Below are 27,698 nucleotides of genomic sequence, written 5' to 3'. Positions count from 1 at the left end.
TTTTAAATATAAAAAAAAAAAAAACTGTACAAATAATTGATCTGATGCATAAGAAATGGGTGAACAGGGTACGCATTTACTACGGGAAATATGAGTAGAAATATGAGCGACGAAAAAGACAAACAAAATAGTTTTTTGCCGCATGAATGTGTTCCTGGAGCTTTGTGTGATCACAGTTAAACCACTGAAGTCACGTAAATGTTTTGACAATGTTATTGGTTCATTTTCTAAACTATGAGGGTCTCAGGCCTGTAGCTGTCTATATGGAGGATAAGGGAGCTCTCTGATTTAATTGAAAATATCTTCTTTTGTGTTTTGAAGATAAACGAAGGTCTCAAGAGATCAGAAGACACGAGGGTCAATAATTCATAACCTAAGTTCATTCATTCATTTTCTTGTCGGCTTATTCTCTTTAATAATCTGGGGTCGCCACAGCGGAATGAACTGCCAACTTATCCAGCAAGTCTTTGTGCAGCAGATGCCCTTCCAGCCGCAACACATCTCTGGGAAAATAAACCAAGTAGTAACAATTTGTACTGACTACACGCTATAAATAATTTATTGAGCATTAGCAAATAGTGAATTCATTATCAGTTAAGCATTAACTCTCAGATGTTAGTAGTTTATAACTGCAGATACAAATGCTCTATTCTCAATGTATAAGCGGATGTATAATGTGATTAATGATTGTATTTCATAATAATAATAATAATTTCTTACATTTATATAGCGCTTTTCTAGGCACTCAAAGCGCTTTACACATAGGGGGGAATCTCCTCATCCACCACCAGTGTGCAGCATCCACCTGGATGACGTGACGGCAGCCATTTTGCGCCAGACCGTACACAGCACACCAGCTGATTGGTGGAAAGGAGACAGAGTAATGAAGCCAATTATGATATGGGGAGGGTTAGGAGGCCATGATGGACAAAGGCCAGTCAGGACCTCGGTTCAATGTCTTATCCGAAAGACGGCGCTCACTGATCAGTATAGCGTCCCCTTCACTATATTGTGGGTATTAGGACCCACACAGACCGCAGGTTGGGCTCCCTGCTGGCCCCTCTAACACCACTTCCGGCATCAACCTAGCTTTCCCATGTGGTCTCCCATCCAGGTACTGCAGGGTGCAGCCCTGCTTAGCTTTAGTGGGCGACCATAAGAGAGTTGCAGAGAGCTAACTGCCGGAAAAAAATAATAATAATTATGTTTTCTTCACTAAATGAAGTATTGCATTAATTAGAAAGCAGTAATTAGAGAGAAGGTTCTAGTTTTTAGGATCATTCAGAATGCGCAAGTAAATGATTAATAAACTATTCAAATTAACATTTATAATTCTTATTATTATTAAGTTAATAAATACTTTAACTCAACTTTATCCAGTTTTGTGATCTAATCTAAAGTGAGGACTATTTTTGCTTTATAAATGACCAAAGGCTCAGTTAAACAGGAAAAAAGAAAATAAATGACTTTATTAATTTTTATTCACTTGAAGATACACATATGCACCTATATCAAATGAAAGATAATTATTTGCAGCCTTGTGTGAAATAAAATGACTGAGCACTTTAAAGATAGCTAAATAACATTAAAATGTTGTATCATATTATATTGTTAATTATATTGTTGTTGTTTAATCCAGTTTTATGTTATATTTTAACACTCCTGTTATTTAGCCATGTTTAAACTACACAGTAATTTTATTTTTTAGATAAGATTGCAAATATTATTGTTCATTTGATACTGAGCCTTTCATTGTCATTTATAAGGGATTTATAAGGCATATTGTCCTCACATTAGATTAGGTAACAAAACTGTTAGTTTAAGTATTTATTAACATACTAATTAACCAATATATGCCTGAATAATAATCAACAAATGTTGATTTAAATAGTTTATTAATCATTTACGAACTCATTTTGCATAATCTTAAAAAAAAACTTGTCTAAAAATACAACTGATTTGTAAATATGCAATACTTCATATAGTCATGAAAAATGAATCAATAACAAAATATGAAAGAACAATTATTACACACATTAAAAATGCGCTTATAAGTCAAGAATAAAGCATCTGCATTTATAAACTGATGACTAACATCTATTAATGTAGAGTTAATGCTTTAATGAATTCACTATTTGCTAACGCTTAATAAATGATTTATAGTGCATAGTTATTATAAAGTGTTACCTAATTATTTACACAGTATTCTTTTAGCTGTTCTCTTTTATGGATGATCCTTTTCATCTTGCTTTATACATTTTTTTATTTTAATTCTTTGCGCTTTTAAAAGGCATGAAATGTATATACAGTTTAAAAAAAATAAAGCATACCTGCAAGCCAGTGTCCTCCAAAACAGTGACAATATTCACGTTTAGAAGGTATAAACATCCTAATCCTGCAGGTTGTCATTTCTGCCTAATGCATCAACAATTTTTGAACAAACATTTCTTAATGAATCTTCTGACCAATCGCTTGCTCTCTAGACTCTGCCCCGCCCACTTCAAAACGTCTCTCATTTGCTGTGTTCGAATTCAAATGCCCTCACTGGCAAAACAGTGGTCAAAATTAAACACTATTGGTGTGTGTGTGTGTGTGTGTGTGATGTATGTATATTATTACCATACTACTACCATACCCTATCTTTATATTTCTGTTGAGATTAGGTCAAACATTTTAAAAAAATAATAATAAATAAATAAAAAAATACCCCACAAAATGTAAGTTATAAGTTTCAATAATATTAATATCTGTATTGTTTTGTTCAAAATTGTATGCATTTTTATGTATACTGTGAAAAACTTCCTGGTAAATATATTTATAAAGGAGCTGCTGACATGAACTTGTTATGATGGAATGATACAACGCCACATCTAAGGATTATTATTATAGAAGTAGGAGCATTATAATTGTTTAATCCATTAGACATAAGCAATTTAAGCAATAACCAGTGAGTTTAAAATCAAAAAGTGACATTTGTAAAATACAAACATTGCATTAAAAACAAATGCACATTTCAAAGCACTTCCAGAAGCTTTATCTTTGCCTGTGAATTGCACTAATGCTCTGACAAGAAGTCAATGACAATATCTTTGTTTGAAGACATGTTATCGGCTGTTTGCTACTAATGCTGCACCTACATCTGCACGCACTTCCTGAACTCTGGATCATAGCCAGATTTGATAATCAGGGTGTCTTGATACCAACAAAGCCTGGCTGCACTGGTTTGCCTTTGTCAACCCAAAACTAATCCTGTAATCCTGAGTTTGTTCAGCCACTGTATGGTACAGGGTTAACTGCCTTGCTAGAATCTGCAAACAAACAAACAACAACAACAAAAACAGAAAGACATGCACTTTTACATGTTAAACAATCAAAACATCATTGTAGATGATCAATATGATACTTGTAATGCATGTGTGCAGCAAAGTAACGTCGACTCTTTCACATAGAAAAATAAACTTACACAGTAAACTCCCACAACATTGTTGATGTTCCAAAGCTGCAAATCAAAACACTTAAGAAGTCCTGTAGTGTAACGTTTATTGTGCCTAATTTTGCACAATTGAAATTTACAATCATTTACACATGAATTGTGCTCCCTGCAACTTGAAATGACAAAAAGTACAAAGAACCCCTTTCCTAAATTCCTTTTTTGGCATTTTCAAAACATGTTTGGCCATTTTTAAACTTAACGCCACATGGAAGAGAGCCTTTTACCAGCATCATTAATAAAACAGTAGCTTCGCCCAAGTAAATATACTCCCCAACCCAGTTCATTTTGCATTTGGTGTGACAATTTTAACAACTTTAATAAAATAAAACGCCCATCTAAACGCATGTATACCACAAAAACGGCTTGAATATCAAAACTAATAAATTGAATTTATTTACAAATGAAATCCAAGATGACAGTGTTCCTTTAACATCTCTGGGTCTGAAAATAACATTGGGAGTCTTGTTTTTTTTTTTTTAAACAAACAAACAAACAAACATAGACAAAAGCCTTGAGCACAGGTCTCAAGCTTGATTCTTGCAGAGCCGCAGCTTTGCACAGTTTTGCTTCAACCCTCATTAAACGCAGCTGATCCAACTAATCAAGGTGTTATCAAGCAGGTGTGAGTTGGAGGTGGTTGGAGCTAAACTATGCAGAGCTGTAGCGTTTGAGACCATTGCCCTAGAGCAGGGGTGGCCAACCCTGTTCCTGGAGAGCCACCTTGCTGCAGATTTCAGTTGCAACCCATATCAAACACACCTGCTTGTAATTATCACGTGGTGTTTAGTTCCTAATTAATTGGTTCAGGTGTGTTTGATATGGGTAGCAACTGAAATCTGCAGGAAGGTGGCTCTCCAGAAACAGTGTATGAATTAAACAAAAAAACATGACTAGCGCCTGGTTAAGTATCCAGATGCAGCATGCCCTTACAAAAGAGTGATGACCAGATGTAGTTCAAGCGGATACATTCATACAGACACCTATACCGCATGGTAAAGTACATAACTGAATAAATATATTAGTATCTGATTTAAAACAAACTGTACATGGGCTTTTGTGTAGTAAAATACTTCTCAGTGAGTTAAAAAGGCTCTGTTAATGCAAGCGGTTCAAAAAAATACCTCTTCAGTATGCCTAAAATATCTTCTCGACACCCTTGTAAAAATGTCTTCAGGCATAAGAAACCTTCTCTGTATAAATCTTTAAGAAAATAGTGGAATAAAAGTTAATCTCATAACAAGCTTATAAAAAAGTGGAAATAGATTTTTTGACCAATGCAAATGGGTATTAAAAGAATCACAGGCTCAAAAGCTCCTGCATATCAGAAAAGTCCATCATCGTCATCCACATTTGATTGCAGAATACTCTATTTTTTTAGATCTCCTCTAATTGTACACCAACATCTATGGGTGATATTTAAAGAAGCTAAAATATATGTACCGAAATATTTTTAGGACAGGGGAAAACATCACCAGGAATACTTCATTTATTTATCAACTCTACAGCCATTTCCAAAAATATTTGGCTGCATTCTTTGTTAATCTTATTACCGGTTATCCCGGTATGAATAAAAATACCTTTAAAGATTTTATGTAAAGACACGTAAGTTTCCAAACACTTGACATCTCTGAAGTAGGTGAACACTAGGAGGACTAGGCTAAAAATGTCAAAAATTCCTCTAATTCATTTTCAAAATGAAGCTTCCACTGTGTCTGATCAGCATTCCTGTGGAATCATTAAGGAGTGTTAATCTTGCTAGCTCTTCGTATAAAGGATAACATAAAAACTTAAAATCGCCCTTTTTATCTTTGGAAAACCATTTTAGTATTGCAGATCCCAAATATCTGCTCCAACCATTCCTGTAGAAGCACTCAGTAGAGTTTGGGATATTGGATCCAGACCTTTGGGAATATCCCCACACACTGAACTACTTAACGAATAATGAATGTTCACTGCTGCTCCTTGGACTCCAACTTGGGCTCCAACCCGACACACTAGGCTCAGATAATGGAGTTCTTTGGAAATCACCGGAAGAATTATTAAAGCAACAAAACTTTGCAGGAAAGTCAATCACCAGGAACCAGATGCAGCACCTCAGGTCTAAAGCGGAGTGTCCTGGAGAACTGTATTAAACATCCTGAGTGATGTGGTAATGCTGGTGTGATCTGACATCTTGAAGGCCTGTAGACAAAAAGGTCAGGAAATGATGATGGAATTACGCCTCCTGTCATACGCCAAGGCAACGGTTGTCTGAACAGAAACCTGCTCTCCATCATCAGCAGATCAAGGGCAGCTTCACAGCTTGTGGTTTGAGTCGCTCCTTAAAAATGACACCTACTAATAGTCCTTCAGCATACTGGTTTCCCCTTCAATTAGACAACAATCCACCAGTTCCCCATGACCTCCTCTACGCTCTCAGTCTATAGGCCCCTGAAAGATGAGCTTGGCCCACTTTTGTGTCAGGTTGAGTTGAGTAGCACAGAAAGGACAGGCAGCGTGGAAAGCGTGGGTGCCATGTGGCAAAGGAATCTCTGCCCAATAGCGGGTGGACTTTTCAGAGCACACATGGCCACAAGGTACGAAGACGTGTGTTGGCGCACCAGTGTCTACGTAGAAGGCTGGTTCACATCCGAGCCAGAGTGGCACATAGGGACCCACGGCCCTGCACATGGGGCACTCTCTTTGGGCATTGGACTCCCGCTCTGATCGGTGGCCCCAGTCGTGGTAGCCATGAACATGACCACAGGCAAGGTAGACCCAGGGCTGTTTGTCTTCCTGGGCAGGGACGTTGCTCAGGGCACGACTGCAGCGTTGCATGCTGGGAAAGGCCAGTGTGTTGAGGCCCACAGGGCACTGGGGCCGGGCTGCGTTCAGCTCCTGCCGCAAGGCCTCCAGGTGCTTCTGTGTGGGGGTGTGGAAAAGGCCGTCAGCGGTGCGCCAGAGCAGCGTTGCTCCACAAAGGTCAACCAGAGAGCCGTCCTGCAGAACGTTACTTTCACTCTCCACCTGAGAGAAACAGAAAACAAACATCTCATTAATACAGTCACATTCCAAAAGGCTTCTCCTACAGCAGGCTTCCTCAAATCTTGGCCTGAAGGGCCAACGAGCTGCAGAATTTACCTCCAAGTTTGGTCAAACTCCTCTACCTGTGATTTTCTAAAGATCCTGAAGACATCGATTAGCAGGTTTAGGTGCGTTTAATTCAGATTAGAGCTAAACTCTGAGTAGAGTGGATCTCATGGGCCAGATTTGAGGGTCCCTGTCGTAGAGTATTTAAGTTTGGTTTATACTTCTGCGTTAAAAGTGCACAGCAGGTCTGGCTGTGCCTTTGCACAGTCAAATACCCTTCACCCTAGCCGGACACGCATCTCTCAAAAAAATTTAACCACATGTAGTAGCAAAAAAACAAGAGCTGTGATTGGTCTGAATGTTACAGGAGAGTGTCAAGTCCCATGGTGGAGCGTCAGATGGATTTTTTTTGTTGCGGATTCCATGATTAAAATTGTTGTATGTTTGCAGATTCCTGCCAATTTCTTCCATTTCCAGTATCAACTCAAAACATCCGCAAAAAAAATATTCAAGACAGAGGAACCTGCTACAAGTGTTATTGTCAGATAAACACTAACAGAATGCAGAAGTATACTGTAAATACACTTCTACATGCACTGTGGGTTACAGAGTTCTCTCAACACAGAAGTATAATTTAGCCTATAGACATCCAGCAGCATGATACACGCGCAAAACACTCAACTCACGCCGCTTTGTGCAAATCGCTCGAGTTGGAAAATCTGAACTTCAGCGGACATTCGCCATGCATTAACTAATCAGGACCTTTTTCTTGTTGGGACGTGAACAAAGGGGAAATCCTCTTGCCGACAACAGACAACAGTTCATTAAACTATTGTGAAGTGAATTTGATGCAGGAATGAAGGGAGTAAACTCAAAATGTCCACGCGTCTATTTAAATGTAAATAGCGCAAATGTTCCGCGTCTGGTGTAAACACAGCATTAAGCCTGGTTCATACTTGTGTTGAGTGATCAGCGTGACCCATGACGCATTCTTTGTGCATTGCCGTGCATTTATACTTCTGCATGTAGTTTGTGTTGCTCTGCAAGAACACTTCCAACACGCTAGCTAGCAGTGAGGTTTTGTTTCTCGTTGTCAAGTTTCTTTGATGGCGTTTTGTTTTTACTGAACGATACCTTAAATGTACAAGTTTCTAAAACTCGCTTATTTTGAGTTGGAACTTGCAGACGTGCAACAACTTTAATTATAAGGTAAACACAAAACAAAACTTTCCGTCTGGACCCCTTTCACGGGACTCGACACTTGTTAACACTTGCAACAGGTTCGTGCGGCTCTTGGTTCATCAGCTTTACCAAGCCAACAAGTCACAGAGCTAATAAACTATTTTGTTAGTTACCTTTTCTTTTATTACTAATTCTAATGTCCGCTTTGACCTTTGAACTCTTCCAATTTGTTTTTCCATTGAGTTTCCATTTTTCCATCCCTTTCAGCCTTACAGCTGCATGTTTCCACAGACTTAAGAAATAAACGATGATGCAAGGCTAATACATGTTTATCTCTGCTCTTCCAAAACACATTCTTGGAGTGCTACAGCACTGCACAGTCTGAGCGTCTCTCGTCTTAAGCTTATTTCAAGTCTCTACTAATGAGCTGAGGAGTTCAGCTGTGGAATCAGATGTTTGTTTGATGAGCAAGTCCAATTTTGAAGATCTGAGATATGAAACTTGCAGGATGTCTCTATCTTGCACTTACATGCAGAGCAAAAAAAGTTTGGCAACTTCTGGAATTTTCATGTTGTTCATTTGGGTTCTTTTTGTTCGATGGTATATTAGGGGACACTGAATAGACCATATACAGTACGCATCTATAACAGCAAGCCCTCAAAGATCAGATCAGGTGTGGTTAATTAATTACTGAAAACGTATTGGATCAGGTTAATGCTTGATGATCTTCAGTCTCTGGGTTTGTGTATTCTCTACTGCTTAAAAATGTTTAAAATCCAGTTAATTTATCAAATAAACAAAAGCATACCATCAGTAAAAACATCTTGGACGTTTACCTTTAGCAATATGTTCATCAGCAAAATAGTTGTTTTGAATTTGATGGTGTGGTGAGAATGCAGAACCACAATTGTCCCCCAGAAGGCGCTAGATGTTCAGAGACTCAAACAAGGTGCTCAATTGACTGCTTATGATACATCTACACAATATATCATGCACTGTACAAAGAAAACCATGACTTTCCAAACTAAACAGAGCAAAACAAAGCCCCTTATTTGAGCAAGATATCATGTGAAAGAACTTGCAGACTAGAGCACTATATTCCAGACATGAGGTTAGGAGGAACATCTTTAATCTTCATTTTAGGGATCTTCCTTACCATGATTTGAACTAGTACACTCTAAACTACCCGAATCTTCACTGATACAACAAGTAGCATCCCACAACCTGAATGAGAACTCCCTGCACATGGATTAGACCCCGGATCCTAATAAAAGTTTCAGATGATTTTGTCTAGACAGTTTCTGCAGCTGTGAATTAGGACATTTTACCACTGTAAAATAGCAGTGAGCAAACCGATGACTGACTGAGAAATTAGTTATGTTTACATGCACTAATTTACATCAAACTGAATGAACTGAATCTGATTTCACATTTGTTTATATGTACTCTAAACATTGTATTTAATTCAAAATTCTGTTTATGTTCATTTTACATGCATTCATTCCAATGAAAACTTTGGCACAATGTAAATAAAGTATATAGTTTTATTTATATTTAGGCAGGCTATTGTATCTGAAAATCAAAATACTAGTTTTAAATTTTGAAAGTACATTCCAACTACAGGTGTTTGTTTGTTAGTTTATGCACATTATAAAACGACAAAAGAAACTAGTTTAATAGACTTGCCTTTCGTTAAATTTAGTTGACAATGCAATACTGATAACAGTATCCTTAATAAAATATACTACGATATTAGAAATAATACAATTTGTATGTTTTGTTTTGTTTTAATTATAGAGCTACTTTAAACATTATTATTACAGCGCATTCTAAATCAGAATGTTTCATTACGAAGTCTAATGCAAATATACAGGCAGTGGTTTCACATGCTTTATAATAATAAGAATAATAATACACTCATTGCAATTTTTCTGGGCAGTCAACCATTTGGCCTTCAGACTCCACACTATCATATTTCTGAAGAGGAGACATTTATCAAATTATGCGAAGGCTAATGCATGTCAATATCGCACTGCCCTCAAAAGTAGTCAGATTCAAGCATTGACACAGTCATTTTTTGTTGTTGAATTGGGTCAGTAAAAAAAAAAATTAACCACCCTCTCCATTCGGATCAAAATGTCATTCAGATCAAGCTCAGTCTGACTAGTTAAGGTGTTTACATGAAGATTTTTTTTAATCTGATTGAACCATCAATCTAACTACATATGTATTTGAGTCTGCGTAAATGTAGCGCACTGTGAACTATGCATGTCATGATTTTGCAATAGTATCTGGACGCAGCCTTTATGATGCAAGCTGAGACTGCATCGCTCAGAGATGCAATGTGAGAAACAATGCACTAAATGGAGCTAGTGACATCACTGTAAGGGAGTAGGGTTAGGGGTTAGGCGAGCACATTAAAAAGCATTGGATGCAGCTCAGGTTGCATCTGCACCAAGTCTGCAGCCAGACCTTTCTCTGATTTTGCCAAGTACGACGAGATCCTGGATTTACATCTATGTTGATCCTGGAACATCATTTTTGATCAAAAATGTTATCCATACTTAGTCCTTACTCCTAAACCCGACCATAATTCTAAATGATTCCCAAAATCTGAGCGGAATAATAGTTGTATAACAATCAAGCAGAAGTGCAAAAACCAAACCGCAAGCTTAAACTTAAACTGTAAATGTATCCCTTAATTCTGATTGGCTGATTCGAATGTTGTTCCAGGATCAACATAGATGTTAATCCAGGAACATGTCCTACTTGGAGAAAACAGGCGGTAAACTACACTGAACAGACACCGCTCACATACTAACCAATTTTCCTCGAGTTTGAGCAGAGCGTGTTTCTCTCAGTGTGTAAACATCTCCACACACTGATATCTCCCTCCACACACCAGGCTTGGATTCCTCTGTGAACCCGCCCCGCGGGTGCATGACTAGCACCCCATTGGTAGTCAAACCGTCCATGTGACCATCTGGATTCTTCCATTTGGCTGCTTTTTCCTGCAGAGAGATTTAATTACTGTACATAAACAAAAATATGTGCACCGCACTTTGTTTTTAGGTACACATGGGCGAGTCATTCCAGTTAGCCAGACACACCTATATTTACCAGGTAAGTTTAGATCAGTTCCACAGGATCAGCAGAAGTGGATACTTCCCCAGACAGCTCATGCACACGTATATTACTCCCCAGACAGCAGTATATATTTATAAATAATAGCTTGATAAAGTATCTAGTAATGCATCTCAGACAATTCCATTTCAGGACCAGGCATAAAAACCGCACTTACTCCGAGAAATATATTCTTGGAAGAATCGAAGCCTGCAGCGAAGATTCGTGCGGTGTAGGGTGGGTTACGCTCACACACCACCCGGCAGGCGAAGCGGGAGATGGTGCTTTGAGTGATGGGTGTCTCCTCACTCTCTCCTCCCCCTGACACAGTGTCAGTCACCACAAAGTCAATCGGGCCCTCCGTCGATCGGCCGATCTAAGATACAACAGACAAGTTCAAAGATTCTCAGATACATCTTATATTGTCATACAGACAGCTTGCTGTGACTGCATGACTCAGATGGGAAACATTTTTTAATAAACACAGGGTTACCACAGATCATGGGCTATCTGGAATTTCTGAATTTTTTATTCTTTTTCAGGTAATTTGACTGCCAGGGATTTTTGTTATTAATTGAAAAAAAATACTTCATTAATTCATTTGAACTTCCAGTCTATCTTTGTTTGGGCTTTAGCACTGTATCCTTAACAAAAGTGACATGAGAACGTGATTAAAGATACATTTTTCTTAATCTGCTCAAGTGCTATTAGGTCATGAAAATACATCATTTTAGTCAGTAAAAGTCATGACATTTGGCTTAGCGTGGGTACTCTGTATACAGTAATATTAGTGGTAGAAGTAAAAACAAGTATATATTGCACAATACAGTTTAAAAGTTAATGATCAATAAAATTTGAAATAAAGTCTTTTGAAATCTAACCCGGGCTGCATTTAACACAAATGCACCAAAATAGCCGTTTTCATTGGAATTCATTTAAAATAAATTCATAAGCACTGCTGTGATGGTACATTTAAATTTGAAAAAATATACACACATACACATTAACACTTTGCCCATTTAATGAATAGCACAATAAAGCTGTCACTTTACCATCACTTTAGAACTTGCACGAGAAACATTGGCAGCAGTACATATGATCAATATGCACTGGACCAAATCAGAATTTAGATTTTAGTCAACGGGCATCTAAGTGGCACTGAAATGAGGCACCAAGGAATTGAAGGCAAGGGAAGCATCAATGATACGTTTCTTTATATGAAGCCAACTGGTTTCCTTTTTAATCAGCAACCTTAAGTATTATAACTTGTATTTTTATTGTGAACCTGCTTGCTTTATTTGCGGAGTCTTAAATTATCGCACTACGTTACCAATGTACGAGTTCGCAAATGTGCATTCAACTGTTTTTACAAAACTTAGCTGGTCTACAAGATGTCAGAACTGAATCAGGCTGTTTTTTGATTCACTGTCCAAAAAAAAACAATGACAAACCAACATAAACATTGCTGAAGATGGCAATGTTTAGTGGAATCATGGACGTCAGCAACACTACTGTAAATAATCATAAGTTTTGTGACAAAACCCTTATGATGCAATAAAAACAAGTCAATGTGTTGTTTATTAGCAGAAAAGGCAAAAAAAATTTCATATTTATGCTAAAGATTTAACCATTTGAAACCGGTTTGTAGACTGCTGTTAAAAGCACTGTAACTGTCAATTTTTTGTTAATGTTTTTGTATCTAATTTGTATTGTTCAGTAATACAATCTCACTTAAAAACTTAACACCGAACCCTATACTGGAATCAAATAATCAATTAAAAACAATCCATATCTTGGTATATCAGGAATCTGAGGAGCAAAAACAAATTCTTAAATGAGCAAACTATTGTATGTGGTTTGAGTCAAGTGACAATTACGGTCCCTACACCGTTTAGCCTCAAGAGTAAACAGGATGGAAAATAGTTCTGCATGTGCTGGTACTTGTTTGAAGAGCTTATTTTGGTTTTAAATGTGGGATGGAAATTCCCAAGAATAGAGAGGTGCTCGTTGCACTAAATCCTGTTTATAAATACATGTACTGAAATAAAAGACGCAACGCTCTCCACTTTATTTCCTTTTTATAGAGAGAGTTTCTGTTTTGTCCTTGTGGGCTACTGCTGCTGGTTCCTGTTTTTGCTTTTCTTCTCATTTGCTCATTTCCCATCTGCATGACTCTTTCCATCATGTGCAGACCTGGGGCTTGTACAATGAAGCTGAATTAGCTGGCAAGTCAGCTAAGTTTTGGTTTGCACCAATCCTGGATTTTCGGTACCAGTAAGAAAGCTCAGCTTTAATCGTTATTTGTTGCGATGGTATTCTATGCTGCATAGCTAAACTGCTCCAGGGCTGCTTTTATGTTCTGGATTGGAGATCACAAACCGACATTCAACAAATCAACTGAGAACAAAATTGACATCTGACGCAATAAAGAAACTCCAGTTTCTGTTGCTATTAATTAAAAAGGGCTGTATTTTGTAAAATACTTATCAAAAGAAAAAAAAATCTTCTGGTTTTAAATGCAGAATAATTATTTTATCCACAATCAATTACAAGCCTTTTTAGTTTAACAACCAAGTAATAATATTTATATATACATTTAATGATATGGGTTTAGACTTCATCTCCTGATTATTTAAATAAATAAATAAAGACAACATACGACTCTCTGTATGTATATCTACACAGTGCATAAGTGTAACAGAAGGCAGCTAGTGAAGTGTTGTGAGGGTAAACCTTACTACTTTGACCTCTAAAGGGACTCCAGCGACATATAGAGGCCATGGTCTTCAGCCCCCTTGTTATAGCAACCGAACACCATACAAAGAATGGCCGGTTCGATCCCAGTTCAGAGTCTGTTGGGTGCAGTTGGACCAGAGGATTTCACGTGGGGGCTCGTCCGGGATAGGAGTGAGTGTAATGGCGGACAGGTAGTTAAGTGCTATGCAGGTAAACCTCACTCCGTTCTAGCACAGTGGTTCCCAACCTTTTTCCTTGGAGCCCATTTCTCAACATCCACAAATTGAGACTTTAATTCCACCTATAGTGACTTTCAGAGCACCTCATAATATAAAGTTCCCATTTCATAGAGAGAGAGAGTTTTAATTTTATTGCCATGTCATGGCAAAAAGAAAATAGATCAAGTTTATCAAGTTTTATAAATACCAATTTTCTATTATTAAAAAACTATTCTTACAATTAAAATAAATAAATAATGTCCAAGGTAAAATACATAATAATAATAATAATGATATATTCTGTAATAATATGTATATTTATCTTCCATAATGATACAAATCTAAAACAGTTTAAGATTTTTTTAAAATCTAAAACAGTTTTAATTCCTTTTGATGAAAATTGTACAATTTTAGATGGATTCACATTTAAGAATATTTCCTTTAAAGTCTCTCCAGATAAAAACTGTTGTCTGATAACATTAAAATTGGGACATTCCACAAGAACATGTTTAACAGTTTGGTTTCCGTTACAATATAGACATTTTGGTGGTTCTTCTCCTTTAAGTAAATGTTCATGCGTGAGTCTCGTGTGTCCAATGCGGCATCTTCTATAAACAATCTCGTTGTGTCTTTACTTAAAAAATAAATTAGATTTTCTTTTCCTATTTCTGGCTGAATTTCAAAAAGTTTATTTTCTGGGCACTGATCCCATTCTGTTTGCCATTTGATGAGAATGTAGCCTTTTATTGGTGGCTTTAGATCTGAAGGTGGGATTTTACAGTCCTTCAGCTTTCCTGCTAGGGCTGTTTTGGTGGCTTTGTCAGCTTGTTCATTCCCAAGTAGTCCGGTATGTCCGGGGATCCAGCAGAAGACTATATTATAAAACTTTGTGTAATTCATTTACTTTGATAAAAATGTCAATGGTAATGGGATGCTCCAGTTTAAAAGAATTCAATGTCTGTAGACAAGATTTAGAATCAGAAAAGATAATAAAATTGTGTCCTTCAGCATTTTCATTGTGTTCTAGAACAAAGATAATAATAGCCTTTTTGCTTCTGCTTTAAAAATTGAGCTTTGATCGGGAATGCCAATGCCGTAGTGTGATTAACCCATTACTATTGCTGCAGAAACATCACTGTCCTTTTTTGATCCATCTGTGTATATTGGATTATGGGTAGGATCACATTTCATATAGCGTAATGGCAGATGCCAAAAGCAGCAAGAGCGTCACATATAATAGAGCATGTGTATAGTAAACAAAGTATGTGCAAAAGTCCTATTTAAAGTCTTTTTGCAGATCACATCAACTTATTTAATACGGTTCCCAGGACTATTTTTAACATATCAGTCTAAAATTTGGCAAATTTAGAGCCAAATCCATTACATGTATTGTCATCTCAGACCTTGACTGGCTGTGGTGGTTGCTTTTTCATTATAGTATTGCCTTTCTTCAGTAAACAGGCAGATAGTGAGGAGGAGAAGAGACACTTCAAAGTGATTTTTTTTTTTTGCTTTTGCAGAACAGTACCTGGAACATGTCCGTGTCTTTGTCATGGCTGTACTCCACCACCACCGTCTGGTTTCTGGACAGCGTGTAGGAGATGCTGTGCTGGCCCTTACAGTTCACTGCCTGTCACAACACAACAAAAGCTTCTTTCAGAAAGCACAAAACAACACTATGCTCATACATTTGCTCTGAGAACAGTTTTTTTTTCACCAAATTAAGCGAGTTTTACACTTTCTGAAAACTGTCACACTTGTCAACCCAACAAAATTGCTGCCACAATACAAGAGCATTTTTGTAATTCCTGAAGTGTTTAGGGTATTTTTAGGCTGTAGACAAGATACTAGATGTATAGGTATAAATAAATGTACAGACTATCAGTTGCTGACATTGGCCATCAATTTGCAGTATACACACATACACAAGATATTGTACTAAATATGAATAGCACTGTTGAAACGAAATTTAGACTCATTCATGGATTATTAACTATTTAAAAATCATTTCATATTTTATACCTGAAAATAAATTTACATTTAAAATGTATCAAACCAATATGAAAAATAAAAAGTTTAAGAACTTCTGGATTCTGTTATCTCATTAGTATTTCACAAATCGAGAAGGAGATTTGAAAAAGAACAACGTAAACAAGGACAGTACTCGTCAATAGTGTAGCTAATGTGCAATGGTGATCTTATTTTCTCACGGACACAGTAGTGATGATTTTACATGCAGTTCACGGTGATTTCCATTAATTGAAACATATTGGCAAATATACACTCAACGGCCACTTTTTTAGGTACACCTGTCCTACAGCTCGTTAACACAAATTTCTAATCAGGCAAACACATGGCAGCAACATAATATATTTAGGCATGTAGATATGGTCAAGATGACCTGCTGCAGTTTAAACAGAGCATCAGCATGGGGAAGAACAGTGCTTTAAGTGACTTTGAATGTGGCATGATTGTTGGTGCCAGACAGCTGGTCTGAGTATTTTACAAACTGCTGATCTACTGGAATTTTTACGCACAACCATCTCTAGGGTTTACAGAGAATGGTTTGAAAAAAAAAAAAAGAAAATATCCAATTAGCGACAGTTCTGTGGGCGCAAATGTCTTGTTGATGCCAAAGGTCAGAGGAGATATAGGTTACTGACTGGTTCCAGCTGATAGAAAGGCAACTCAAATAACCACTCGTAACAACCGAGGTATGTAGAAGATCATCTCTGAATGCACAGCACATCCAACCTTGAGGTGGATGGGCTACAGCAGCAGAAGACCACACCGGGAGCCACTCCTGTCAGCTAAGAACAGAAAACGGAGGCTACAATTGGCACAGGCTTAAAATTGGACAATAGAAGACTTGAAAAATGCTGCCTGGTCTGATGAGTCTCGATTTCTGCTGCGACTTTCGGATGGTAGGGTCAGAATTTGGCATCAACAACATGAAAGCATGGATCCATCCTGCCTTATATCCTACATTTCAGGCTGGTGTTGGTGGTAGTGAAATGTTGTGGGGGATATTTTCTTGGCACACTTTGGGCCCATTAGTACCAATTGAGCACTGTTTCAAGGCCAAACAATACTCCTACCTGGAGTATTGTTGCCGACCCTGTCCATCACTTTATGACCACAGTGTACTCATCTTCTGATGGCTACTTCCAGCAGGATAACATGATATGTCAAAGTGCAAATCATTTCAGATTGTCATGTTAAAGAAAACCAGTGAGGTGACAGTACTCAGATGGCCTCCACAGTCACCAGATCTCGATCCATTAGTGCACCTTAGGGAAGTAGTGGAATGGGAGATTAACATCATGGATGTGCAGCCGACAAATCTGCAGCAACTACGTGATGTCATCATGTCAATATTAACCAAAAATCTCTGAGAATTTTTCCAGTACCTTGTTGAATCTGCCATGAAGGATTAAAGCGGTTTACCAACCCAGTACTAGTAAGGTTTACCTAATCAAGTGACCAATGAGTGTATTAGTCCACATATAACTAACAAAAGGGATGAGTAATAATATTTGCGAAGAAGATTTCAGGTGAAGGAGGCAGATCTGGTAACCACAGCAACAAAATTCATTAGTTAAAGTTATTCTACCACTGATATTAACTTTAGAAACAATATCTTAAGGTCAAAAACTTGCATAGTGCTGCCTTAATTTGCAAAAATGTAGACTTGGAGGGAGTGTGCAAGGATTTAAGATACCAATAGAAATTGAGCCTCAATTAATTGGTTTCCAAATTAAACTGCATTTAAATAAAAATAGTAATAGTAATAGTAATAATAATAATAATAATAATAATAATAATAATAATATATATATATATATATATATATATATATATATATATATATATATATATATATATATATATATATATATATATATATATATATATATAAATAAATAAAGCATCCGCATGAATGAATGAATGATTAAACAAATCACTCAGTAAGACAGACCTGCTGCCAAATACTGTTGGTTTTAGTATCCATTACAAACCTAAGCCAGCAAAAAGTACCAACAGAGTAAACTTAACATTCAATATTGATAAATTACTTTAGAAAATCTGCCTAAATTTATTACTAAATCATATTTCCTGGATTAATTATCCAGTGGCCTGAGAATCCACTGCATTGTTTAATCTTTAATCAACTTCCAAATGAGGGAAAACTGGACCGCCACATACACAGGTGCACATGTACAGCAGGTGTTGTCTTCTAAATGCTGTAATTCATGCACCTTATTTAGTTCTAGGCCTGTCACAATATTTATTACATCCACATAAACAACGCATGGACCAGACCTCAATCGTTTTTGGTGATGCAATATACATCAACCATACATAGACCAATTCTAGCAACATTTTAGCGGATTGTGCAACACCTCTTTCTATTGAAGGTGTCAATGTCAGTAGGGTTAAAAAAACACTATAGTATTTACTGTAAATTACTTTAGTATGATTTAATGTGGCTGTCTGACAACTGAAAATAGATCTAGTAGCAGATATCGCAGCTTCAGTTACTTTTTACTTTGCACTTTTTTGTTAACATTTATTATTTTATGTAGGATATGCATTTTCACATTCCGATTCCAACGCCTAATTATTAAATTGCTAAAATGACTATAATTAAATATTTCTAACATTCTAGCATTATATAATGAGTGGCATAAATGCTCCTAAAATACCATTAATATCAATTATCGCAATATATTTTGCTGCGATTTCTCGTACAACAAAAATAGATATCGTGACAGGCCTATTTAAGTACTTGCTGTAGATTTTTATTTTAAGCTTTGGTGTTGGAGCAAAAGACAAAGCTTTAATAATATTTGCCATGGCCTCATATGACCTTTATAAATGACATTTACTCTTAAAAACCCGGGAACGTGAATAGGTAAGAGGATAATGATGACCTTTGTAAAGGTTTAATGTTGTACCAAAACACCACTGCAACAAACATGTGCAATTCGAGCACTTTACTGTTTGTGAAACACACCCCCATCAAACATTCATTACTCAAACAGCTGTCATACGCAGCTTGTTATAAATAAATGATACATGATTCAAATCAAGTGTGTAAGAAGAGGCAAACATCACATGACTATCAAAATGAAAACGTATGGCCTGAGATCAGATTAACGTTTTTGAAACATGAAATTAACCATAAATAATCTGACTCTGATGTGAATGAGGTTCACTTCAAACTGTAGTGTGTGTGAACAGTATTTCAGTGATTTAAGACAAACCACATTGCTGGGATATATACAGCCAATTTCCCAGCATGCTTATTTCTTGCTTCTCGATTCACCCTTTTGCTCCTCTAATCTGTGATTTCCAAATTACCCACATCTTGATCACGTGCGCACTAGAGGGAGTGGAAACTGGGTCATGGTTACTAGACTAGTGTGCAACAATGGAAAAACACAGCCAAGAGAGGAAGGTGGCTTCTATCTGTGCAACAACCAATAGATAGCAGGGTCTAAAATCTCACCATCCACTTACATGGCGAGCACTGGATTGTTTTGGTTCACATGAACCTATAGTAACACTTTTCTCAATAACACTGGAGGTCATAAGCAGTTCACATATGCATACTGGAAGCCAAAATTTCATGCCCCACATATACCCTGTAATATCGCACACTAAAGAGTGATGCAAGTATGGGTGTCTACATGTCTATATATAGACTATGACACAAACTAAAAAAAAACATACAATTTCTCAGCCAAAAGACATTCAAATATTTAAAATGTGCTTTGCAAAAAAAAAAGATAAGTTGTATGGGAAATGGTTCACACAAAATGACTGACTTTGAACAGTCTGCTTAATAAACAGTTTAAATAAATAAACCACTTCTAGAAAATTGAGGGGTGTTAACAAAAACAATTTGACATTTTTTAATTCCATAGATTCTGAGAATACCAAAAGAGCCACATATTGATAAAGAATGTTATGATAGCAGTTTTAACATTAGGTTATGATTGAATTGCCTCTAGTTACAGTTATGAAGTAGTTTGATAACAAGCAGGACATGTTCATGGGCCAATGACATGACCACATTGAAATGGTCTATTTCAGCTATATTATATGAGTGTTTAGAATAATTCTGATGTTTAAATATTCAGTAAAAGGCCATCTTGAAACTTTTTCTGAGGTTTTGAAGGCATTTACACATCCATTTTAATTGGAAAACCTGGAATTTTTTTGAAGATTTGGTGGAAAAGTTGTGGAAAACTTTGAAGTTTAAGTTTGCCAAAAATAATACAGACATCTTCATGTACATTAAAAAAATAAAATAACATGCACAAGTACTCACAATGACAGACTACAGGAGCATATATGTACAGGTGCATAGGGTTTCATTATAAAATGACACTGCCAACTACATGCCTAGAACACAATATACATCATTTTTCCAAACAATCCACAAATATGACTAAGTCGGCATCGGCATGTAAAAGTTTTCTAAACTGGAAAATTACCACTTTGTTTTGAAGTACACTGCTGTTGTGTAAAAAAAAAAGGTTAAGCTCGCAACACGGCAAGTAGTGGTCCAAAAACATGTGAATGGATGAACGCAAAAAGTGTCGTCACCTCATGTAGTACAAACCCCAAATGTGGGAGAATATTACATTTAAAAGGAGAAGTTAAGAATATTTTGATTTATAGAGAAAAAAAAGCATATCTTCATATGGCATGAAGAACATCTGCCAGCATAACCATTTTACATGCAATAAAGCATACAAAATTACCAAGTTCTAAGCTTCTGTAAAGAATAAAAAATGTTTTTAATTTGAATTGGTTTGTCATGGCAGGTGCTGAAAGAGCGCTTGCACAGCTTAATGCTCTCGAAAGAGGCCTTCTCCAGTGCAGAAATTATGGTTATATTCAGTAAATATTATGAACTGCAAATCATGTCCATATTTCCATTTCACAAACAGTTTTACAGCGGGTTGATATACTTCAAAGACTACAGGGAGCACGAGTGTAAAACCCTAGACTGTGCAACTGAGAAAAGACCACAATGCATGACAAAAAAAGCTTTTAAAAGTAGGTCTGGCAAAAATGCAATGCCAATAAATATTTTCCATATTGAACGATAATGATATACATTTCAATAAAAGTTGTTAATGTTTCCAGATTTGAAAGAGTATCCCAACAATAACTGAAGCCACAAAAATCAGAGTCCATTAAATAACATTTGCAGCCGATACATTTTTGGTGGCCGAATATTTGGTATATCTCTAATATCAACATGCTTCTAGATTTCCATTGTTGAACATTTCTGCTGTGTGACTGGTTCTAAGATCAATATGGATTAAAAAAAAAAAAAAAAGTCTAGAGCAGAGATGCCTAAACTAGGGCCCGTTGGCAAAAGTTGGCCAATGGTAAGCTTTGATTTGACCCGCCATTCCCAACTGAGAAGAAAGAGAAAATGATGGAGATGGTTTCACGATTATCAATTCAAGCTTTTTATTTAAAGGCTAACTGATATTAACAGTTTCAATTAAATGGTGTAAATTAATCAAATTTGGTTTAAATGCACAATGACAATGCAGAGACGTTGATGAGCAAATCAAGTCAAGGCAGATTCTGACTGACTTCTGTATTCAGCATTGAACTCCAATGTGTTATAAATGTTTTTAATTGCAAAAAAACTGCATAAAAGTTATCATTTAAAAAGTTAAACAGCATTAGTTAATAGGATTTAAAGTAATATTTTCTATTTATTTTGAAATACTATGAAATAAATTAGGAAATTATACCTATGCAGGGCTCAACAATAAGGACTGCCCAGTGGCCCAGGGCCAGCGTGAGAGACGCTTGGGACAGCAGACAGGATCATTACTGGCCCGATTGGGACAGTACTGCCTTGTCACTAACATTTAATTTGTCTGCGACTATTAGTCAATTGCGTGCATTTTAAGTTTGTGCTTTTAGGTCTTTAAGCACTACCCTGTCTGTGATGTAGTAAACAACATATTTCTTTAAGGTTCCTCTTATCTGATTTGATGTTTTGAGCATGCTATTTTTTTCCATAACCTGGGGTCCGTTCTTCGTACCTCGCTTAAATGATCTAAGATGATTTGGCAGATCCTGGATCTTTTAATCTTGATAACTGATCTCTCGCTTATTTGGTTCTTCAAACAAGTTCGCGAATCAGATTAGAATGTCTGGATGAACTGATCTGAGATCGCTGCGTGTGTTGTTAAGGACAGATCTATCGATCCTCGAAATCATGATCAGCAATGCAACGATTGGCTGACGGCACAGCAGCGTAATGACATCATCTGATTAATATTCAATTATCCATGTGAGCAAAATTACATCAAATTAGCAGTAAACGGCTTGTTAAATATAACACGCAGTAACTTCACATTAGTTGTGAGCTGCAGGCTTTACACTTTCATTTGTCAAGACAAGAGTATTCATCATGTATTTCAATGCAAATCAATGTATTTAGTTCTACATTTAGAAAAGATTTTCTTTATTATAGTACAGTTTTTTAATCGGTGTAAAGAATAACTGGTTGTTTCCAAAAGCATTTTGATATTGGTAAAGGCGTCTGCAACTTTTGTGAAGCATCAAATCACCAGCATATTAACTATCAAAACATGTTTATGACTGCATAAATGTATTATTGCTTTTAAAAAAAGTCACATATTGTGCATTTCTATTATACACAATTTGTACTAAAGCGATCTAAAAAGTTCATATCAATAAGTTTTCTCTTTGCACCACCAAGTGGCAGTCTTTGTACTTTCATTTCGAGGGTGCAGATTGCATACGTTTTATTAATATGTAAAACTTTATTTATTTTATTAATGACTATAACTTTAAATATATAGTTAAAAACTACTATTTTCCCAAGTGTATATAACTTTTACTGTAAGAAAATATCAGAACTCGGTACATACTTTCTGTATCATCTTTGCTTGAACTGAGCCGATCTAATCCTGTTTATATGATTTGAACCTGCTCCCGATCAGGTTTGACCTAGCAGATCTGTTGCCATGACAACAACTCTCGGATCAGCTTTGAAGAACGAAATGATCCTGGATCGTGTCAAATCGTCAATATCCAAATCCAGCTAACTGAGTAATCCACGTACGAAGAACGGACCCCTGGTAACAACCAGAACGGAGAAGAAACAGCAACATCAAATATCAAAATATAAGGCTAAAAGAAAATGTCTGTTTCTAATGTCTTGGAAGCAGACATTTACATGTGAACAACGTGACAAAAAAATGAAGTGATGTTTTGCACAGTTTGTCGTCAGTTTGACAAGTCAGCCCACCTTTTGTTAAATAATTTCGAACTGTAATAAAATACCTCCACATTTTCCATACTACTCTTTTTGTTTGCATAACAATTTGATTAATTTTTTTTTTAAGTATTAAAATTGTAAATTCACAAACTTTATTTTTGACACATTATTTAAAATATGCGGCTAAAATATAGCTATTCTTTTTTTTTTTTGGTGGGGCCATTAAAAATTTTGGCAGGGCAGGTAAATATCTGAACCACTGGCCCGATCAGACCAGTACAAAAAATCCTTAGCGTTGAACCCTGCTATGGCAACTTTAATGTACTATAGTTTAATAAATTGACCTTTGGCCCACAGCTCTCCATGATATTTAGATTTTGACCCTTCATACAAAAAAAAAAACTTTATGCACGCCTGGTCTAGAGCTTATTGTCATTGACAAAATATCATGATTTGATATAATATTGTTTACTGGCCGAGCCCTAATTTAAAACAAAATATTTTATAATGAATGAAATAAAACTGCTCACAGTTAAATATGTTCCATCCAATTCACTTATCTGGCCCATACAGAATCTGGCAAGTAGCATTGTACAATTGATCGAAATCAAATCGTAATTGCGATTTTAAACGTTGCAATAAGCTAAAATCACAAGAGGCTGCGATATGAAATATGGATAATTTAACTTCCCCCCCCACCCAGAGCAAACGCGTGACTGCTGTCTGTGTGTGACAGTCTCACTAGCCAATTGAGTGAGCACAAGTTCATTCTGCCCAATCAGAATTGTGCAACGAAACTACAGTAAAAACAAACAAACAGGGAAGCGCGAACAAGTGGAATGATGGCATTTGTCATTTTAGAAGCATTAATAGACAAATGAATATCAAAAAAAAAAAAAAAAAAAAAAACAGCATGTTGGTAATATGGGAATATCTAGGGTTTTAAAGTCAGAGACAACAAACAAAACCAGGTAATTTGTAAGAGCCGCCACAGAATTGTTGCCACAGCATGAGGACATACAACCAGCACCTAAAAAAGAAGGCTATATGTGAAGTGTCTTGCTAAAATTTAACAAACTTTTTTGGGTGCGATGTTGGTTAATAAACTTAAGTGGGATGTATGAACTGAATATAAGGAAAAAGATTCAGAGAATGTACTACTTAAAGAAACTATTGTCTTTTATTGTTGACAACACATTGTTGATCATGTTTTATAGTGCTTTTATTGAATGTATTGCAACATTTGGTGTAATCTGTTAGTATGGAAAAGCTTCTGAGGCCCAGAAGAGCTCAATGGGGGAGGTGGTAACAACAGCCAGTAAGTTGTTGTGAATAAAACTACTAAGCATTGATAGTACATACAAAGAAAGAGTACTAAATAAGGCTATCATGATTGTAAGTGATGAGAGACATCCTTTATCAAACACCTTCCAATTGTTACCATCAGGTAATATATATATATATATATATATATACATATATATATATATATATATATATATATATATATATATATATATATATATATATATATATATATATACACACACACACATATATATATATATACACACACACATATATATATATATACACACATATATATATATATATACACACATATATATATATATATACACACACACATATATATATATATATATATATATATATATATATATATATATATATATATACATACACATACACATACACATACATACATATATATATATATATATATATATATACATATATATATATATATATATATATATATATATACATATATATATATATATATATATATATATATATATATATATATATATACACACATACATATATATATATATATACATATATATATATATATATACATACATATATATATATATACATACATATATATATATATATATACATACATATATATACACATACATATATATATGTTCCTTTTTTTTAACACTCAATACAGAATTTTAAACTAACACTTATTCCTACAATAAAGACTGAGCTAAAGCTTGAAAAAATTATTACAAATAAAAAACAAAAACAAAATTGAAAGCAGTCAAAAAAAAATTTAAATGACAAAAAATAAATAAATAAAATAATAAATTCACAGTTAAACAGCCTTACTGGCAAAACTTTCTTTTTCTGTGTCCTTGCTTACTGTAGATGTAATAGTAAAGTGTGCATAATTACACACAACAACCCTAATCACCATCTTTTAGAACTTATAAAGGGTACAATTATACTGTCCTGCTCATTCACCAGCTATTTGGTAATAACATATTTGTAATGCATAATACCAATGGATACAAACAACTAAACATGCTTCCTCATTCATAAAGGCTGTAATGGTTATTCGTTTTGCAGTATATCGGTGTTAATAACTTTCAGTTTGACTGATAGTGTGGTCATTAACCATTAATCAAAATTAATTAGGATTTTTCTGAACAAATCACTACAGATTTATTGCATATTGTCATTTCTTTTATTTCAAGTTTATTTTTTTATCTATCTCAACCAGCTTTAATCCAAAGCCATTTAGTTTTTCTCATAAAGGGACTCTGTTTCGTGTGTGACTGACCGTCTTCCAACTGAAAAATTTGGGACGTTATTGCTGGTGCTGCATTTGGTGCCCATAGTGAAGTGGAACAAAGAGGCTTGAGGGTAAAACATTAGGCTGCGCTCCACACTCACAGCAGGGGGTCCATCAATCCATCCCCACATCCCACCCCTGTTTTACAGTGGGCCACAAAAGCTTTAGAAAAGGACTCCAAACAATAGATCTGCACCCGTTGAACAACAGGGTAAATGAAGCCGCTCCATCTGCGAGACGCCAGAGCAGCTTGAGCTTCGCATTTGTAGTAAACACATGCGATGAGATTCTTTGACCACCAACCTCAAGCCACGAGATCCAATTTAACTGTACCCTCCACCAGCACTGGGTAGCCCACATTGCAAGTGGCTAAAGAACTGTACTCTCTTTGGGGAAAAAACCATCAAGACATCCATGAACAATCGCATATTGTTCCTGGAATAGTTAAGTGACATTTTGTGACCCGTTATCTGAAAGGAGCTGCAGAGCCGGTTCTTTGTTCAACTTTACCATTACAATGATGCAGCTGCACGTGTGTCACTGCTGGAGAACTGGCCGTTTTGAGGTTAACCCTTTCGGAGCGACGCCTGGAGACATGGATGGCCCTTCCACCTCAGAGCGTTGTGACCCCAAAGAGCAGCGTGATTCACAGATGACTGTGCGCTGGGCTATTTTCAGCTCTGACGAGGCACTGTGGATGGATAATAAGCAGCCAACAGTAACAAAACCTCCCCAAAATACAGCATGCCAGCGAGTTTCATGGTGAGAAGAAAACATTCCTTGCGTTCATGGGACTTTAATTACTGAGAGCGTGCCTTTGTGTAAAACAAACATCACAAATAGATCCTTTTTTATAAATGAACAAAAAGAACTAAACCATAACTAACTAGAACTCTATATAGAAACCCTTTTAGTCACTTAGGATGGAAAACTATTGTGCCGTTGACCCAATCAACGCTCATTTTAAGCTGTAAAAACAAACTGCATTAACACTGCACAATATCTAACTGCTATTGGCTGTTAATGTTGACTTCATACTACAAACGATTAGTTTAACCAAATAAAGATTTTAATTACAGTGGTCCCTCACCATAACGCAGTTCACCTTTTGCGGTCTAGCAGTTTCATGGATTTTTTGTGCCACAGCCATATCACCCTGCAGCCCAAGACCGGTTACTCACTGAACCTAAGCTGGGCTGAACCTGGTCAGTAACTGAATGGGAGACTACATAGAAAAACTAGGATGCTGTTGGAAGTGGTGTTAAAGAGGCCAGCAGGGGGCAATCAACCTGTGTGTGAGAGTCCTAATGCCCCAGTAAACGTGAAGGGGACACCATACTGTCAGTGGGCGCAGTCTTTCGGATGAGATGTTAAACTGAGGTCCTGACTCTTAAATCCCATGACACCTCTCGTAAAGAGCAGGAGTTTAACCCTAGCGTCCTGGCAAAAGTCCCTCAAGCACTTACGATCATAGCCTTCGAATCATCCTCATCCAACGAATAGCTGGTGTGTAGTGAGCGCACTCACAATTATACAGAATTTTAAAATAAAATAAAAAAATACTTTGCCTATGTATTCTCCTCTGCATCAAGCAATCAGCGTTTGCTTTAAACGATTAAAGTCAGCAGCACAATACACATTGTGTTGCCCACAATACATAGCACGCAGGCAAACAGATGAAGAAGAGAAAAACACTGGTGAACAAAATAAGTTATAGTTTTTTTGTTTTTTTTTGGTGCACACATGAACAATTGAAATCATAGGATTGTTTGGACGTTGATGATTTGATGCCTTTTCTAGACTTTTCCTAAAAGTATATTTCGGCCCTTGGTGCTCGATGCATGGACCATGGGACTTACATTCATCATCATGATCTGTTGACATTTACAAACTCTAGTTTTTGTAAGTTTCTTGGTTCTAGGCTGACGAGGGGCTGATCACACCGAACATGTTTTTCCGTTCTGAAAACAGGAGGCATAC

The 27,698-nt window shown here is 36.3% G+C and overlaps 1 protein-coding gene and 1 long non-coding RNA gene across 3 annotated transcripts in view; one reads left to right on the top strand and one right to left on the bottom strand.

Annotated features, from left to right (window-relative positions):
- The window catches only part of LOC141378415 (uncharacterized), a 47,349-nt gene extending 30,959 nt beyond the window's left edge, over positions 1–16,390 (top strand). Inside the window, exon 4 of one of the 2 annotated variants that reach the window (XR_012393016.1) lies at positions 15,342–16,390. This is a non-coding gene — a long non-coding RNA (uncharacterized lncRNA). The remainder of the gene's footprint in view (positions 1–15,341) is intronic. The other variant, XR_012393017.1, reaches the window with a different exon arrangement.
- Positions 4,965–27,698, bottom strand: part of peli2 (pellino E3 ubiquitin protein ligase family member 2) — a 50,124-nt gene continuing 27,390 nt past the window's right edge. The window contains 4 exon segments of the mRNA NM_001002616.1: positions 4,965–6,499; positions 10,567–10,755; positions 11,046–11,243; positions 15,350–15,451. Of these exon segments, the coding sequence (NP_001002616.1) occupies positions 5,909–6,499; positions 10,567–10,755; positions 11,046–11,243; positions 15,350–15,451 (1,080 nt within the window). The 3' untranslated portion in view covers positions 4,965–5,908.

Source organism: Danio rerio, chromosome 17 (genome assembly GCF_049306965.1).
Source record: "Danio rerio strain Tuebingen ecotype United States chromosome 17, GRCz12tu, whole genome shotgun sequence".
NCBI lineage: Eukaryota > Metazoa > Chordata > Actinopteri > Cypriniformes > Danionidae > Danio > Danio rerio.
This window is presented reverse-complemented; position numbering and strand designations above follow the sequence as displayed.